Genomic DNA, 19064 nt, shown 5'->3' with positions numbered 1-19064 from the left:
CTAGCACAGTGCCCTGCACCTTCTTACTTAATCAGGAGCCTTCTGTCTTTGTGAGAACTTCTTGTTTATTTTGGGTTAATTGCAGTTCCTGTGGCAAATGAATCTTTTGATGCCAGATGATCAGCTGTTGGTCTTTAGCGTGTTTAAAAATGTTAGGTAACTTCCTTACCATGGTGGAATGCATCAAAATCTGTCCCTGCCCACCACTTACTTCCAACATCGGTGGTCTCAGTTTTTAGAAATATAAAGAGTTGCTCCCCTCAGGTTCTGGAAAGACCCTGCTTTGAGAAGATCCTCAGGAGAAGCAGAAGATGCTGCCTGGTGACCTCTGGGTGGTTGCAAGAGGGCTGAGCTTGGTGCAGGGTGCAGGTGTCTGCAAGGCATAGGGAGAGGATGTGCTTAGCTTGGACATGCCAGGTCTGCAGCATCTCTGCAGTGATGGTAAACCCCTAAAGTCCTTGTGGTGGCTGGGTGGCACCACTTCTGCTGTGACTTCTGATCGTGGCATAGCTTGATTTTTGGTTTTCCAAGAACAGAACCAGTCTGATCAACCTCTGGCGTCAGTGGGTTGGGGGCACATTGGCAAACACAAACCACCATGAGTACTACAGCCACTTGGGGAAATGTTCATCTTTCCTTCAGGCCAGCAGAGAGGCCATGCCACAGCAGGGAGCTGTGAATTTCACTTTGTGGCTCTGATTTGCAGGTCTTTTACTGAATTTCTTTGTTAGCCTCTCTATTTTCTGAAATCATAGAATCACGGAATGGTGTGGGCTGAAGGGGACCCTAAAGATCATCTAGTTCCAACCCTCCCTGCCACAAGACGGGGTTGCTCAAAGCACCATCCAACCCAATATTTTCAAGGATGGGGGGCATTGGCAGCTTCTCTGGGCAAAATCACGAGGTTCATTTAACAATTGTGGCACTGAAGTACCAGCAGTGACACTTTTTGCAGCCTTAGTTTTACATTTTCCAAAAGATTCACATACTGAGGGTAGACTTGATTTTGCTTTTCGTTGTCCCTGCTTCCAGGATGTCCTCACGTTTCTCCTGAGCCCTCAAGTGATGTCATGGATAGTGGAAAACGCTTATCCCTGAACCAGACACTGCAGATCCAGTCTGAAATACTAAATAAAGAAATAGATAGTAAAATCCTGGAGGCTTTTAGTATCCAGTTTGGGTGGGAAGAGCACTTGTCACCACTAGATGGCACGGGCCGCCAGGCTTTGGGGACGGGCCCTCCTGGCAGGACCGACGCTGCTGAGCTCCTTTGCCGATGCTGTCACTTTATTATTGTTGTTGTTGTTGTTATTTTAATTAATAGTAATTCTGCAGTTGTTTGGTGGGATTGGGAAGTACAAGGGCAGCTGCTTGTAGGTATTGAGCCTGGTTCTTGTTTGGCTGTATACTGCATACCTGTGGGAATGCATGGAGCCTCGAGTCTAAGGGCACTGGTGCGGTGCTTTACTTTGTAAAGGAAAGTGACCTCAAAACTGTCTGCTTCAGGAAGAGAGGTCTCAAAAATGCCAAGAGAGGTCTGTTTTTTTCTTAACTCTCACCGTGCTTGAGGAAGAAAAAAGCCTACAAAACACACCACTTCTTAGGGTTACAAACATACTGTACCAGTGTCTGCAGCAGCTTGGGAAAAATATTGGTTTTGTGGGGTTTTCCCCCAGTCTGATGGCAAGGGAAAGCTGCCCACTGTCCAGATCTCTTCAAAACCAGTTCTTGATGTTGCATCCTCATGCTTCTCACAATTGAGATGCAATGTGACATTCCATCCCATCAAAGCTGGTCTAAATCCTGCTAGTTACTGAGCAGGTAAAACAAGGGCTTATGATCAGCTTACTTTAAAACCTTCTCCCAAAGTCTAATATTAGTATTAGTCCAATAGTAGCCTACCATTAATACAAAATATAATATTTATAGCACAATATTAATATTAGATTTGGGGACAGAGAGCCTGTGTAACATTTTCCTTGAATTAAAGACCAAAATTCTTGAGAAAAGCTAGGGGATAGAGATATGGTGGGAGCCTTGTTGAGTTACGCTGCTGATGATTCTATTCAGGCTAAAGGAGGAGGAAGCACTTTGTTGCACAAAGAGAAGGACTTTGGAGAAAGTCAAAGGGCTTTGGAGAAACCTATTTTCCCCTTATTGAGTAACTCATTTATTACTCAAGACTTACAGTGAGTCCCCATTAGCAAATCTAGCATTTACACTTAGAGGGTTGTTGGCATTAAAAACAAGGATAAAACCTTTTTTTTTTTTTCAGTCTGTATGGCTTGCCAGGGAAATTCAGGCTTATTCCAGCTGTGCAGGTGTGTGCCTGAGGAGTCTTCATCTGCAGTTTGGGTCTGAAGGGCTGCTGCTCTTGTGTTAGTGATCTCTAGTGCTTGCGAGACTCTCCAAGTCAAAACTGAGATGAAATGCTGGGATTAAAAACTGGGCTGTCTGTAACACCAAAGCAGGGCTGAGGGCGGCACTGGCTCTTACACCACTCCTCTGCCTGGCAGCTGGCAGCTCCATGGGGAGCACAAATGCCACTGGAAAGTAGGTGCTTGCCAATGCTCTGCACCACTGCAGCTGTGGCCACCCACCCATCCTGCGGGAGCGTGGACAGGAGGAAGAAGCCTCTGCCCTGTGACCAGCAGGAGGAAGAGCTGAAGCCAACCTTTTGTATGTGTGGTATTTAAGGCTAAAAAAGACAGGGCCTCTCTTTTTCTCTTGGCCAGACTCCAGCCCGAGGCTGACTAGCCAGGATCTGTCTACAAAACCAGTAAATACTTCAGTCACACTGTATTTTCTCCATTCTCCAGGACCCCTGCTCTCAGTTCATGTTAGGTGAGATGTGCTTGTCATCAACACTTTAACCAGGACTGGTGGGTGCTTCAGAAGTAATTGTGATGGAGAGAGAGTGAGCCTGTCCTAGGGAAAGGAAGAAAGTGTGCTAGGATGAGGGGAGTGTGGAGGGACTGGGGGGTTCAGTGCAGTGGGTTCCTTCCCACTCAGGAAACACAGCACAACAGACTAAGGACACCATTTCAAGGTACAGGTACATGACAGGAGCAGTATCTTTTCTAGGATCACCAAGCACTTCAGTGGTGGCTGCAGCACCAGGTTTCTTGGGATGTCCCACATGTGGATAAACACTTCACACAGTAGGTAATGAAAACCTGCAATCTGCTGCCACAGGACGTCACAAAGATAAGGTTGTGACCCTGCAGCTACCAACTAATAGATACTTCCATGGGCAAATCCCTAGTTTATAGGATAATGAGAGGTGTAGTCAGTGCTGAGCTTCCTAACATCCAATATCCAATGACTGTGAACACTAGGGAGAGTCGGCCTGCAAATGTACCCTAAGCAGACCCACCTGCCCCTTCAGAAATAGAATGGCCTGACCCACCTGGTAAGTTCTTACTTAAATGTTGTCAGGCTGATAGCTAGAAATGCTTAGAGAACAAAACCAATGGAATACACACACATTCCCTCAACTAAAAAAGTCTTCCAAGTTGAGAATGAAGAAAATATGTTTCACAAGTAGCTGTCATATTTACTGCTCTGAACAGTCAGTAAGAAGCCAGCACTGAGTGCAGCACATGGGAGGAGATGGCAGCCTTTCCTGCCTGGGATGCCCTGCATACTGAGCAGGACCAGCAGAGATCAGAGCTGGGCTCTGCCTTTGGGCTTTGAGCTGCAGCCAGCAGGTGTGAGACTGTCCCACCCTCCTGTAGCTGATTTCACCTGTGTAGGGGAACTTTGAAGAGCTAATTAGTTCCTATTCGTGCAAAAAGTATTATTTGTTCTTTACCTACAGTGCAAGGGCTAGAGAAAAATCAGGTTTGGAGGACTTGCTTCTGTGTACATGGAGAGAGCTTTAAAAATAGATATCAGCTGGTGATGGAGCCACAGCTGTGGCGCGTGTGTGTAAGGCTTGTGCCTCCATCATTGAGCCTGTGGAAAAGCAGCATTGCTGAGGAGCAGAGCCTGCTTAAATGGCCTCCTAGCTGCTTGTCACACAATGTCCTCCTGGGAAGCCATGGATGCATTCATGTGGGAAACACTGAATTTCACTTTTCTCCTTGATTGGTTTTTTCATAGGATGAGAAACTGAGCAATGATCACAGGGCATAGAGATTTTATGCTCTGTTGCCTTGCCTGGAAGTAGAGGTTGGCATTTTCTGCTGAAGCTATTACTTGTGAATAACTTATATGGATCAGATGGGTTGCTCCAAAGATTTTGGTTTGCTGTAGAAGAGATGCTACAGGCTCCTGTTTCTGCCTAATATGGGAATTTTAGCATAAAAACAACTGTAGCAGAGCCCCTCTGATAAGTAGCTGATGAGCTGTAGTGGCTCCATATGAAATACATGAATGATGGGATTTCCTCCCATGCTAGAGCAGCCTGAGGCAGAATCACTTGCTGGAAAACCAGTCAGCTGCAGGGCTCTGGATTATATGGCAGTACTGGTATCCTGTGCTGGCCTCCAAGTAGGTGTGTTTGTTTTGTCCAATAATGTGTTGTTTGTTTGTGGGACACAAGTAGGTTAGGAGTATCTTGGCACTTCTCTATCTGGTTAGCAGCTAATGAGCACAGGGCCTAAATATGTGACTCTTTATTCCTGTGCTGCCAGCTGCCACTGCTGGTCACTGCATAGGCAGTGCCTGGCTGATGCAACACCAAGAATAAGATCTTGAGAAGGTTTTGTTTTTTTTTTTTTTTTTCTCAAGAGGAAAATAAAAATGTGACATCTCTTTCAGCTGGATCTACATACTCACCATGTAAGGTACTTACTGTTTGCATTTGTGTCATCCTCATTCCCATACGAGGAGAAAAACAGACAAAAATGGGATAAGGCATATGTGCTGTAGTGGAAAAACATTCAGAGTAAATGAAAAAAGATTTCACAAATCATTTCTAACTAGAAGAAGACAGCAAATTCACTTTGTCAGAAAATAATTTTGAAACCAACATTTCAAAACTAAGATTTGTTCTATCATTTGACTCTCCTTTAGCCTCTCTTGGTGATTCAGCCCTTCCTGTGCCAAAGCCATTTAACCTGGCATCTGGTGCATGCTCTCCCTGGGAATGAATGTCTGAAACTGCAGGTTACACTTTTCAGCAGGGCAGAGATGTATGAAGATTACTTATGGAGGGGAGTTACGCCTCACCTATCAACCAGCCCTGTGACCTTAAGGAAATCTGCCTCATTTTCCTCTTCTCCTGTGTTTCTCTGCCCTGGTACAAGGAAGAGCAACCTAACCCAGGAATCCTTCAGGCTGGGAGTTCCTAAGGAAGGAGCTCCGTAACCACCTGGATTTTGCACTGCTACAAGCACAAGAGCTGGCAAGAAAACTGCTGGGAGAGTGGAGGCACAGAGCTGTCAGTTACTTGCATGTCCAACTTTTCCCCGATGTGGCACAGAGCATGTTTTTGTCGATGAGCCTGTAGAGCCAGGGCTGATTGCAAAGCCTGAAGGCTGTCTGAGGGCAGGAGGAGGAGGTGGCAGGATTGGGGGTACTCAGCTTGGATGCAGGTTGTGACATTTGCTGGCTCAAGCTCCAAGAGTGCCCTGACTTGCTGAACCCTCAGGACCAGTGCTTTGATGGTACCAATACGAGCTTTAGGCTTGGTGGGCCGGGGGAAGTCCACGAGTTTCTACAGTGTTTTAGTGTTCAGATTGTGACTTGAGCTGTATCTGTGCCCCCACCAAGTTTCAGGAGGCAGGTCTCCAGGTAGTATTCATCATCCTCAAAATTTAGGAGTGTATGATGTGATCATTTGCACCTGCGCTGCTTGTCTCAGCTGTCTTTGAAGATCTAAGAAGATGCAGTCAATCATTGGAGCATGGAAAGGATTTGTCTCATCCTAAAGTAGATTAAATCATATAGGTTGGACCCTGAGCAGCTTAAAGGGGACTCTGATGATATTTCTCACAAGCCAATATCTTTAGATAGGCAGGTGGATTGCCTCTGAGGTGTCTCACACTGAGAGTAGACACAGGCTAATCCAAATTGAGGCATTTCTGAACATCACCACCCATGGAGAGAAAAGGAGGGAGTGAGGAAGAAGCTTTCTTACTCGTGTATCTTGGTGTCTTCAGCAGCTCTTCTTCTTAGATGGAACTACTGCTTCTGTGTAATGCCTGTATTTGAGGGACCTGTGGATTTCCACCTTTTCAGGAGCAAAGGCAGCTCTACCTGCTGCTATTTCAGGGTGGAATAAGGTGTCCTGTGCTGTGCAGCCCTGCTCTGACAATATCCATTTGGTCACTGCAGCAATTCCCATGAAAGTGATACAGGTTTCCAGCAAGGCTGTTGTACTTATACCTTTAGTACATCTGTGGGTGGACAAGTGAAAGCTGTATCTAGAGCAAAAACTAGCTGCAGGTCAAGCACAACAGAATGCACATGCTCATTCATCAAAAATTCATTTCTCTTTGAAATGCCTCATGAAGAAAAGCCAGGTAAATTAACTTCTCCCCTTCTGGAATGCAAGCTAATTACAAGTACCTGTTTCCAACTCAAGTCACCTCCTGAGATAAAAGGCTTTTGGGTGGGCTGGTCCCAACATCCTTCATAAAAACAAAGCATAGGGTAAAAAAACAGCAAAAGTCTATTTTTTCTTTTTCATGTTCATGGCCACTCACCCTTGGGGCTTTTTCTCTTTGCGCTTGACTGGGAATAAAGGAGAACTTGGATCACTGTGTAGCAAAATGCTCTGGGGTCCTCTAACTGCAGAAAAAGTTGTAAGATTGATTCCTTTCTGTAAGAAAATTTAAACCCAGAGCAGGCTTTTTTCTTTGTCTTTTCTTATTCTCTGCTCTCCTCCAGATTTTTCTGCTTGTCCTTGACTGTAACCTTCATTTAACCACTTAAGTCTTCCTTCATATAAATAGCAAATACTTCTGGGACATTGTTATAGTGCTTTCCTGGTTGGCAATGGTTTGGGCAACCCTGGCTGCAGTGTTGAGCAAGATAAAGCTGGCTAAGTAGGAAGCTGTGAAGGGCCTCTTGAATTTGGTTTCCTGCAGCTTTACATCAAGGAAAGGGCCCTGATCACTCTTTCTGTAATTAAGGGAAATTACGTGGAAGCAGAAAAAAAGTTCTTGTGGTTGCAGAGGACAACTCCCCCCACCCAGCAGCAGGATTTTTACATCCCTCCCTTGGTTGACAGGAGCAGGTACTCTGTGGGCACAAGCCTGCATGGAAGCTGGGAACTGTGATTTTTGCCTGGCCTTATGGAATGTGTAACCCTCTGGGAGCCCGCTGCGGGCAGGGGCAGCAGCTGCTGCTGCTCCTGCTGCAAAGGCAGTGCAGAGCAGATGAGCTGAGCTTCATGGATCTCCTGGACAACTGAGACTTCCTGCTCTGTGCTCCTGGTTTTACCACAGTCAGCCTAGCACATGGAATTGTACAGAAGACATCCTTTCCCTTGGTGCTCAGCAGAGAAAAAAGAAGCCCTGTGCGGGCGGTGGTGTGGATGCTGAGCCCATTGCAGTTGCAGCAGCGCTCCTTAGGCACTTGTTTCCCAGGCACTGGGCTTTGCCCTCGGCAGAGACTGGGAGGACTTGTGGAGATGGAGAGGCCAATAGCAACAAGGTGAATTCCTGTGAGCAGCATTGATTTGGTGGACTTTGCTTGTGGGGGCGAGGGCCAGAAGTTAAACCCAGAGAGGTGCAGCAAGATGAAAGCAAACTGCAGCTGGATTGTGGGTTGAGCCAAGCCTGATGCTGTCTGCTGAAAAGACAGAACTAAAGAACAAACTGCTGTGAGGATGTTACTATTGCAAACTAAACCCCAGGAGTGATGAGAAAGTGATCTGCTCAGCACTGCCTCTCCCTCTGAGCATTCCAGCTTATCCTGTTCAGCAGTCCACAACATCTGAGAGCAAAGGCTGTTTCTGCAGAGACAAGGTTTTATCAGGAGGCACCAGGAGCTTTTGCCCATGGGATGGGCAACTACTGATTTTCTGCTGCTTTGAGAGCTGAAGAGGAGGCCTCTACAGCAGCTGGCAGTGTGTATGCTGAGACTGTGCCCTGAAATTTTGACCCAAAATTATTTTTGTGGGTCCTTTGCTCTGGGAGGCCACCCCTAAGTGGTCCTAGCCACTGACCTGGAAGGTGGGGGGATGAAGATCACCCTGATGTGAACCCAGCAGCTTCCCAGGAGCTCAAATCAATGCCCTGGGGAGGTGTTTCTTCCAAGGTCAGACAGCTGACTGGCTATTTCATACTCTGCATAACTCCCTGGCACTGAGGGCTAAATATTTGGGTTTTGAATAGAGAATGATGTACTTGGGTTTCCAAAATGAATCCAACAGCCGGCAATATTTCCAGCATGCTCAGGCCTTGCTCATGATGTGCACTCCACTCCAAATTTAGCTCTAATTAATCAAAGTAAAATTGTCTCTGGTCAGCACATCAGAGGGAAAATGAAGTAGTACAAGTTACTGAGAGTCTGTGCTACCCCTCATGCAACCTCCCAGGAAGTGAAACATCATTCCTGCTCTCTGTGAAGTCAACTGGTTTATAATAAGGCTGGATTAGATATTTTTCCTGCTGCTGTTCACTTTTTGCAGGTACTCTCAAGCTTGGTTTCAATGCCCTCTTGTCAGAAGTCAGAATTTTTGGGAGGGACTTTGCAACGCTAGGTACAACCATAGCTTTGCTGTGATGTTGAAAAGCCACACAGCTGTATCCAGGCTCTTAGACAGAGAAAGCTGCTGTCATAGGTGGAATTTGGGTGCAAGTAGCAAAAATAAATTATTTTATAAAAGGCCCCAAATCTGCATTATCTAGACAGTCCATCTCTGAGATGGGAAAACCTTCTAGCAGTAAAAGGGCTCAGCTGACTTAAGATACTCACATGCAGCTTTTGAAACGGCCAGTGTAACAGGCTGAGATGAAATGAACAGGCATATTTTAGAGTGGGGTGAAATGCTTTGTGTTGTCTTCTGGGACTGGCATGACCCTGGCTTTGCCCTGGAAATGTTTCTGTCTAAATGTTGACTAAAGCGGTGGACATTGTGAGAGGGGAAATGGCAAGGGAAGGTTAAGAATTACCTTTGGAGAATATCCCATGAGCTTCTAAAGCCTTTAGGTTGAGATTGAGGCATGTTAAGGTAGAGCAGGCAGCCTGGAAGTTGCATAAGGAAAAGCTGAATTTGGATCTGAAAAGCTACAGATGCTTGGCTTGTAGGAAGAGGGAAGGTGTCACTGGTATGACAACACTCTGAAGAGCTGGTGACAGGTGTGGGAGGGACACTTCTGAAATGCAGCCCAGATGTTCATGTCAGAGAGTGCCAAAAGCTCTAGGGCCTAGAAGTTATGGGGGATGTGAAGATGGGGTGTACTCTGGCATCAGGTGATGGTGTGGGAAGTGTGTGTCCTTCACCCATACTGCCTGTGCTGCAGCAGCAGGCAGTGGCTCTGCTGAGGCTGCAGCAGTGCATCACTGTGGAAAAGGCAGGAGCTGCACAACCTTGGCTTGCAAGAAATGGCAGAGGTAGCAGCAGGGGGTTGTGCAGTATGAATTATGGCCTGTGTCATATTATTACGAATTGGCAACTTCTCTAAAACATGCCCATGTGGCCACAGCTCTCTGAGACCAGCAGGCACAACTTTCCCAGGAAAAATCCTGGGGAAGGAGGTGAAAAAGCTCAGAGAAAGAAAAAACAATTCTTATCTCTATTTGCTGCTCCTGTTGTTTGGCACATGTGGAATGTGTTATGGAGATTATTTACCAAAGAGGGATTTCTTAATTGGACTCTGGTGATGGTTGTTTGGATTGATTGACCACTTAGGTCAAAGCTGTCGTGACTGTCTGACAGGGTCACGTGTTTTTCTTTGGTTTAGTATAGTATTAGTATAGTAGGTAGTGTAATATAGTACAGTATAGCTTAATAAAGCTTTTGTTCAGCCTTCTGAAAGCACAGAGTCAAGGCTCTTTACTCCCACGTCGGAGGCTCCTTGCAACAATAATGCCCATTTCAAGGATGGCTCTTGCCTGGTTTTTTTCTCCCTTGCTCATCATCCTGGAAGAGGAAGGAAGTGTTTTCCTAATAAACATGAAACAGTAATTACTTAATGGATGCAGTAAAGAGCCATGTGTGTTCTGCCACTAGTGTGAGGCAGACTTTTTTCCACACTGGCTGTGAGACAGTCATTTCACACTGGCCCTCATCTTGGTTGCCAAACAACAGCAGTTTCTTGACAACTGCATGGAGACATTGTGGCTCGAGGGAGGGGAACAAAGAGGCTCTGGTTTCTATTCTGAACTATTTTGTTTGTCGAGTCCCTTCTTTGTTGTTAGTTGACCTTTTTACATTTAGCAGGGGAACAAAAATAGAGCACTCCGTGGAAGAGTGCTCCACAGAGCAACCCTGTATCCCCATCTGTCCCCTTGCAATGACATGGTGAGCCAAACCAAGCAGTTTGCTCTCAAGGTTTTCATTGCTCTTACACTTCCTGGCAGAGACATCTTTCATTAGCAGCCAAAAACTGGTGCAAGAACAGTGCCAGCCCTGGACTTTCTCTCTCCTCCTTGCACCCCTGGGTGTTTGACAGGAGGTTAGGCAGTGAGTGCCTTGGCAGAGGTGAAATGTGAAAGTAATTTTAGGGAAAACTTTGTGATCCTTAAAGCCATGGAGTTGTTTCAGATGGAACTCACACCCACATAATGCTCAGCTTGGCATGTAGTAGAAGAGGGGTGCTCTTACCACTGGCTATGGTGCCTATACTGAGCAAAGTTGCTTTTCCAGTTCCTGCATGGATAATGGCTTCATCAGTAAATGCTGGAGAGGGGGAGCAGGCCAGAATGGGTGAAAGGCACAGCTGTGTTCTGTGACCCCACCTTCCTGTGGGATTGTGTTGAGAGGAACTGCCCCACTCAGGTGAAAGACCACTGTCGGTGCCAGGCTGAGGTGGTTTGGGATGCAGCTCATGCAGCAGGAATGCACACAAGGAATGGGGCAGGATTGTGGCTCAGTGTACTGCAGGCCCTCATAGATGTATTTTGGAGTTGATAGTGTGGCTGAGTTGTATAAATGCTTCACCTGCTGCTTCTGGACCGTCAGAGAAACTGCCTGTCCCTTCCTCTTAAATCACCAAGTCCTCATTTCACACTATAAGCAATGACCAGTGAAAAGATGGAAAATGAGTTCCTCATTTTAGAATGGCTTTGACAGTATCAGCAAGCAGCAATATTTCCTTTTAATATACCTAGAAGACTCTGAAAACAAGAAAAAAAAAACCTAGAAGACTCTGAAAACAAGAAAAACATGAAGCTGCCTTTTTTTATATAAAAAGCTAGCAATTTTAATCATTCAAAAATTACTTTCTACGAGATAACAAACTGTAATACAGGGTTGCAAAGAAAGTTCTCGTTTGGAAAGCACAAACTATCAACATAACCACTACACTTAGAAACACATTTTCACTTTCTAAGAATATACAGTGAAAAAAATGGACAAGGAAATCCAAAAGAATCCCAAACAATGGTACAAAACAGGTTTACACCGATTGCTTTTTGGCAACTGGTTATAGGTTACAAAATCACAACTGCTCTTTCAGGATGTTACACCAGGCCAAGCCTTGGAGCTCATCCTGAGCCAGCCGGGTTGTGCTGGCTTCCACTGACCTTCCAGGAACATTATGCACTCTGGAATGTTATGGTAGTGAACAGTGGTCTTTGCTCTAAGACAAAGGCTGCAGGGTTTCATACACAGCTGAAATGGTTCTGTCACCTCAGACAACAAATCCCATTTCAGTAAGCCACGTGTTTGGCTACAAAATGGGAAAGGCAGGAGTCAGGCAGAAGTGAGAAGTGCCTGTTTCCCAGGTGCTACTGATCTCACAACCCAGCTGTTACCAGTGATCTGGCAAATGTTCTGAACACATTAATGTGGGACCACCTTGAATTAATAAGGACAGTAGTGTTTCTGCTTTAAAAATGCCAGAATCACCTGAATTTTCCTGAGCTACTGCTCACCTTGAAGCACAGCTTTTAGGCTGTGGACCACAGACAAATGGTGTTCTGTGACTTATTTTTAGGGGGTTCACAGAAGGCAACAATGACAAATAAGCTTATATGGGTTTTGGAGCGACCAGCATACATGATATTTCTAAAGGAGCCTAACACTCTGCTAACAGTTTTTAAGGGTCTACATTGAAAATTACTAGGTGGGACTGTATGTATTTACTTATGGAACAATCCCATTAAAACAGGACATCATTTTTGGCAACAGTGTAGTGCAGAGAACCACCTACACAACAGAATTCTGGAAAAAAAGCCCAGTAATTTAATGGAAATCAGAATTGCAACAGATAAAATTAATTCCCAATAATATGTCCTAGAAAATTAAGTGCTACTTCTTCATTAAATTGTGTATATGCTAAAGAGATGTTTAAATATCTGTTATTTCAAATTAAACTATTTTCTTTCCATACAAAATATAATTTGTATGTTAATCCTTCTAAAAGGGACTGGTATTTTGAAACATTGCTCATCCACAGCCTCAAAGATGAGCCCAATGGATCCTGGGATACCCTCAGGATAACTCTTGAGTCCATAAAAAATAAGGCTCTCAAACCTGACTGTTAAATTAAACTGCCAATGCAAGGACATACAAAGTAAACATGTATGAAATTACATTGCTGGGAATCCATCCACGGTTTTGAAATCCCAGGTTGCACAGTTATTAGAAGCAACGAAATCTGAATGCCAAAAGATATTAAATATATACAATTCTGCCTTCCTCCTTTGAAGGTCCTGTTTCTTACATGGCCTAAAAATGCTCTTCTCCCACATGCTGTACACCTTGCTTGATATATTGCTTATTGCAGCTGTGCATGTATGTTGGTCAGAATGACCAAATGTTTTACACAACAAAGTAACATTGAGAGGAGTTAAATTTCACAGAATTAATCTATAGAAAGTAATTTCTAAAAAGGGAATGGAGTTCTATGAGAACCATTACACTTGCTTCATGGATTGCTACAAGTAGGTTTCACAACCAAGTCCATGCACCAGCATCAAGATGGAATGAAACAAAAAGAGTGCAGCATCCAGTTAACAAATATGCTGAGGAAACAGGCTGTATATACAAAAGATATGCACTGTTTACCTGACACGTAATTTTTAAGGTGCTTAATTGATGTTTTAGGGAAGGTAGCAACATATACATATATGGTGTGTATACAAATCTAAATGTGTATAAGAAACATAATATAGAACCAGACAATATTCCCAGATCCCTGATTTGATTAGACTCTCTAATGCATAAGAATGTATTTAAAATATTTAATAAAAATATCTAAAAAAAGATAATATTTACATAAAAATAGCTCCAGTTTGTCTGCTCTTCTGCTTTGCTGCTCACAGATTGGATTCTGCTGGGTTTCATAAGGACGCCATTTGGGCCAGCGAGAGTTTGAACAACTGTGCGTGATGAGAGAGCTCTGTTACTCGGTCCACCATCTTCTGCAGGGATGCAGTGTTGGGGTAACTCAAGGCAGCCGCCTTGGTGGCCAGAACAACGCTCTTGAGCAGTTCACACAGCTGGTTGCTGGAGTTCATCACTCTGTTGCACATGTCCTGAGTCGTCATCTGCCTCGCGAGCGTGTCCCCAATGAACACGAGTTTGTGCGCGCTCAGAATGATGAATTTGCTGTGTGCCACGAAGATCCGCGGGGGCTGGGAGGAGTTGACACAACTGAAGAAGGCATCGATGGCGTTGAGGAGGGAGTTGAAGTGAGTCTCACACTGGTCGGAGTAGAACAGAAGCAGGCGGCTGTCGTGGGAGGTCTGCAGGGCCTGCGGGGGCTTCCATTTGGAGATGTCGTTCTCCACTGGTTTTGTGATCTCTTGCTCCAGACGCTGAAACTGATTGATCTGAAAGGAAAAATGAAAGCTCCCATCAGCAAGTACTCTGGTACGATGCTGTTATGTATTACAATTTCACTTTGTGCCTCGGGACATCCTTGGGTATCCTACCTTATGCTAAGTAAAAAGTAACAGTATATTTTCTAGGATCAAGTGCTTTGATTACCATAAATCCAAATATGCAGAGTTCAGAGGGGAGAAACATCTAAAATACCTCATTTGCATTAAAAAACCCCAACAACACCAACTCCTGAATTTACAGGCTGTTGCTCATTTGGAGTATTCTGAAATCACAAGTGAGAGAGATGGATCCAAGTGGCAATGACTCCTACACAATCTTTAAAAAGCTGTCATTTCTGTGGGATTTTGATATGAAAACCCTTTATATCTCACCTCCTCACTGCTTGTACAATTTTCTGCCATACAACATGGCAACAACATACTGAAGAATTAATATGAGGGAAAAGTGACAGCCCTTGATCTTGTGAACCTACTTTTCTTAGCACCGGAAGTGATGTTCAGCACAACATTTAAGCTGATGGTATTGATGTTCACTGAGCAGATGTGAAGATGGCACATGAATTCAGTATGGTCCAGTGATTAAGGCCCTGGATGGCAGGTCAGAAAAGCCTAGGTCTCAAGCTGTCTTTGTGACTGACCTGCTGTGAGACATCACAGAAACTTGTTTCTCTTCTGCGGTGAAATTTTAGAGTTTTTAAACTCTTTGCTTTTTATTATCTATATCCTTTGCATGCTGCTAAGGGCAGGGCCCCTCCTGCTCTATTTGACCAGTGCTCCCTATGTGGGAGGAATGCTGCATTTTAGGGCAATTATACACCTGGGAGAATATACCTGATGGTGCTCTAGCTCCATTTTGCTCTGCTTGATGATATTTTCTTTCTCCAGAAGCTCCTTCTGTTGCCTTTCAAACTCTTCTTTCCCCTGTTTTGTATAACATAAGAGACTGTGTTAAAACTGCTTCTGAGCTAAATGGCAGCTCACAGGTCAAGAAAGAGGCTGCTTTGTATTGGCTTTTTCACTGGCAGTGCCCCACTAAGAGTACAGAAAATGAAAGGATAGTGTGGCAGAGCAAAAGGCTGTCACTATTAGAAATCCAACAGTCCTCTTTGACAGTAAGTAATCATCCTGGTGAAATTATCAGAAATCTTGAATACACATTAGCATGGCAATCAATTGCTGCTTTCCCACAAGAAGCTTCCAGAAAAACCACAAACAATTTCTACATGCAGAACAAGGTGTTGGGTTTACCTACCTGCAGGTGAACATAATCATAGTCATCCATCCAGCTCTTTTCTGAACCTTCACTGGTGGCACTGTAAGGGTGCTGGCATTTACCCAGGAGCGGGGGAAGGGAGCTGCAGTGGTTCTGTGCCTTTTCTCCATGCCGCTGCATCTGAGGACTGTCATACACACAGTCAGGAGCGTTCATTATGTTCTCTGCTATGGTTTTGACATGGGAACTGCCCAGTGCCTGTCTGAAGAGCAGCTCAGCATTGACACTGATGGTGGTGGTCAGCTGCTTGGCATCGTCCGGGACCGTCCTTGCCACCATAACGAACCGATCCAGGTCATCGCACTTGTTCTGCACTCTGTTGACAGCTAGGACATTCAAAGACCAGCTGTAGCTGTTCAAGTCATGACTGGTTTGGGTAAGGATCTGGTGAGAGTCCTCCAACCTTTGCACCTCCCTCCTCATTTTGTTGAGGAGGCTGAACTCAGGCAGGCAGGAAGCATTGGCTGCCGATCCTTTGGCAAACTGGAGGTACTCCAACAGCGACTGCTCTACCTTATCCACAGCAGCGTGAATTTCATTGATGTGTTTCTCCATATACCCATAGGACCGCCAGTCTGGTGCGATGAAGGCTGTGAGGTGATTGACAGCTGCCTCCACCATCTGCTGGAGGCGATAAAGCCTCTCTATGGCAGTGTCTGGATCAAGGATTAGTCTTTTGTCCTGTGCAGTTGATGCTGAATGAGAAGAGTCTTTTGATGTCGTTGACGATGTGGACATGTTACTCCTCGTGCTTCCTGTGCTGGAGAAAGACAACCTATTCATCCCATCAGTCACATCCTGTAAGCCTTTATTGTCTTGGAGGACTGGTGGTGGCACATCATAGACACCTTCTCTTCCTTCTGCAATGGGATTTTCACTGAGTCCTGTCTGTTGTCCTGGGAATGCAACTCCCCTCGGGGTATCATAAACATCTTTTTCAGGTGCAATTTGCTGTCCAAGAAAATGGTTTTGATGGTTTGTAGGGATGTCATAAACACTCTGTGTCTGCGGCATTCCACCTGGCAATAATAGGCTCTCAGGAGAAAATCTATTAAGTTCTTTTCCAGTTGCTTTGGTAGTGGGAGGAGGAATATCATATACTCCTTCTGGTCTTACACTGTGGCCCACTGAAGATGAAAAATCCTGCAAGTTTTCCCTCAGGGCTGTATCATCTTGGCATGCAGATGGAGGTGCAGCATAGACCTGGATCACAGAAAACAAAACATGAAACCTTTGACTAGAATAGCGAAATATTTACCATCTTCCATTTGGGATGGAAGATCTGCTACTGACTTTCAAAGAGTCAGACACTTAAGTTTGACTGAGAGTCAGTTTTAATATCTCACTTTTATCACTCATCTCTATGCAAATCCCCACAAGCAGCAAAATCCAAAAAGGCAGCATGCTGCCACAAAGATAATGTAGGTCTAATTATCAATTTATAGTTCATAACCTTAATTTTGATGCAGTGCTTCACCAGTTTTAACAATTTAAAAACCTAAAGAAGTTTTTGAAGTACTGAATCTCCTTCTCCTTCAGGATCCTACATGAATCCTTGTTATAACATGTCTTTGGCCAGACATGAAAATACAGGATCTTGTGGAAACAAAATAATGCTTACCCCTTTGGCAGGTGGTATGTCATACACTCCTAAGGCTTTTGCTTCTCCCATGGGAACTGGAAGTGCAGGCCCCTTAACTGAAGTGGGGGGAATGTCATATATCTGAAGAAAGAATAAATTGATTACAGAAACAAGTCATCTCAGGGAAAGTTCTGCTATTAGATGAATTTTCTTTTTTCTGTGTTTCCTCTCAGAAAGTTTGAACATGACCAGAGTTCTTCAGGGTTTTTTTTTTTTTTTTTATATGAGAGAACATCTTGGATTTGCCTAGAATTTTGGACAGTTAGGAGGAAATGCATTTTTCTAGGCCTCCTCTGGGCAATGGTGTGGACAGCAGGCTGGAGAGATGAAGTCAAGGCTGACTTCTCTCTTGAGAGGTAAATCAGGGTCCGTCTATTACAGATACCTCTTGGGGTGAACATATGATCAGAACTGATCACACCCTTACATTCAGGGGGGTTGAGTTCCAGGTCCTGCCAGCATCCACTCTACAAACCTGTGGTCCTGGGCACTCACTGCTAAGGGTGCTCTCCAGAACAAAGATAATAGTTCAAGCTCAGTGACATGGTGCAGTCAATAGGTGGTGAAAACAACTCCCTGCATAGCAGCTGTTCATCTGGGCGATATTTTTACTCTTACTGAGTGAATTACTGTCAACTATGCATCAACAAAGTACAGGGCAAAAAAAATGTTCCCAGGCAGCAAGTTTATTCTGTTTAGATATACTCTTTGATCAAAACAGAGAGAACAAATGGGACTTTTGCATTTGGTGTGCTGCCAAATCTTAGTCAACATCAAATAAAACTTTGAAATACGTCTGTGATCTGTGAATAAGCCACAGCATCTAATTAAAACGTATTTTCTCTCTGAAATGGGAGAACTTGCCTTGCTTATAAAAGTCTGGTAAAAATTCATCACCTTTTGTGCTCTGTCAGCCCTGTTGGCACTTTTATTGGTACTTACCCCTTGGAGAGGGCGAACGGGGGGGATATCGTAGGCATCCTTCTGGTGCTTAGAAGGGAATTCATAAACATAACCTTGTCCTGACCTGACTGGTGTTATTACCTGTGGGTAAAGCAAAAAGAGGAAACGTTAAGTCTCTGAGGATGTTCTCTCTGGAGCAATCCAATCCTGTTAACATTCATGCATCATTGGCAATGTTAGTAACACCAGTCTGCATACCCTTCTGAGAGCCGAACACTTTAAATGAGTGTTAGTAGCTGCAAATGCACCATTTTTTCTTTCCAGACCATCCCTGACATGACTGTTTGCTAGTGCTCTACACTGTCTTCTACTTCCAAGCACAGATTCTGTGCAGGTCTGAGAGCTCTGTCCTTTCTTCCCACTGACCTCCCATTAGCACAGACCACACGAGGTGATGGCTGCACCACCCACTCGCTGAGATCAAGGCTGATTCTACTAGGTGTGAGTGTCCCCACTCCTTCTCAGAGGCTTAAAATACTGTGTTTAGTCTCTGGGAGTCTACACCTTTGCTGTAGAGGTATTTCCCAGCTACTCCAGCAGGACTCCATGTGTTACTGTGCTCCATAGCACAACATCCTGGAGAACTGAGTGTGAGTTGAGGCTTTGGAAGTTCTTTACATAAAAATGCCATGCTTAAACTTTCCAAAGCAGGACATTCAATTTTGCTGTCTCTGCTTGGTTTTTTCATGTTAGTGGCTAAGAGATGGGAAATGTCAAGCCATTCTTGAAGTATATAATGCAATAACAGCCTCTGAGAAACAAGAAAGCTTAGAATTTACATTTTTTGACATTTTTTAAACCATTAACTACCATAATAACTAAAAATAAAATCTGGTGAAAAATAAATGCCTTAAGTCTTGGACAGCATCTGCACAGCAGAATTTCAGTACAGTGTGGTATAAAATAAATGTTACCTAACCCCAAAAGAGAACTGGGTTTATAGTGGAAATGCTGACATCTGAACTTCTGCTGGTGCTATTTAGCTCTAAGAAAAAAATATAAATACTGTAACTCAAAGGCACAACATGATAAATTACATAGGCTTGTATAAGATGTGGCTTTGTACTCGGCTGGGGAAAACTTTACACCAGAGCTACCTAACTCTCCTTAGAAATGTATGCGAGACATACCAACAGCATTTCTACCCAAACACTCAGTAAGGATCCTGTGGCAGTGTTTGCTGTAAGGAGTCCTTGCATCCTGGCCAGATTTCACAGTGAGTTTGTCTTGACTGAGGTCTTCAGGGGAAGTCCCTCATGTTAACCTCCTACTGCTTCT

General features: G+C 44.4%; 1 protein-coding gene across 3 annotated transcripts in view; it reads right to left on the bottom strand.

The window, feature by feature from the left end:
* Positions 1-11301: 11301 nt before the first annotated feature.
* NEDD9 (neural precursor cell expressed, developmentally down-regulated 9) overlaps positions 11302-19064 on the bottom strand; it is a 73865-nt gene continuing 66102 nt past the window's right edge. For all 3 annotated transcript variants that reach the window (XM_066558559.1, XM_066558550.1, XM_066558567.1), the window contains exons 3-7: positions 17766-17867; positions 16803-16904; positions 15161-16384; positions 14740-14829; positions 11302-13896 (exon numbers count right to left, since the gene is read on the bottom strand). In XM_066558559.1, coding sequence (XP_066414656.1) covers positions 13405-13896; positions 14740-14829; positions 15161-16384; positions 16803-16904; positions 17766-17867 — 2010 coding nt within the window. In that variant the 3' untranslated portion in view covers positions 11302-13404. The remainder of the gene's footprint in view (positions 13897-14739; positions 14830-15160; positions 16385-16802; positions 16905-17765; positions 17868-19064) is intronic.

The sequence above is a fragment of the Molothrus aeneus genome, chromosome 1, assembly GCF_037042795.1.
Source record: "Molothrus aeneus isolate 106 chromosome 1, BPBGC_Maene_1.0, whole genome shotgun sequence".
Lineage (NCBI taxonomy): Eukaryota > Metazoa > Chordata > Aves > Passeriformes > Icteridae > Molothrus > Molothrus aeneus.
This window is presented reverse-complemented; position numbering and strand designations above follow the sequence as displayed.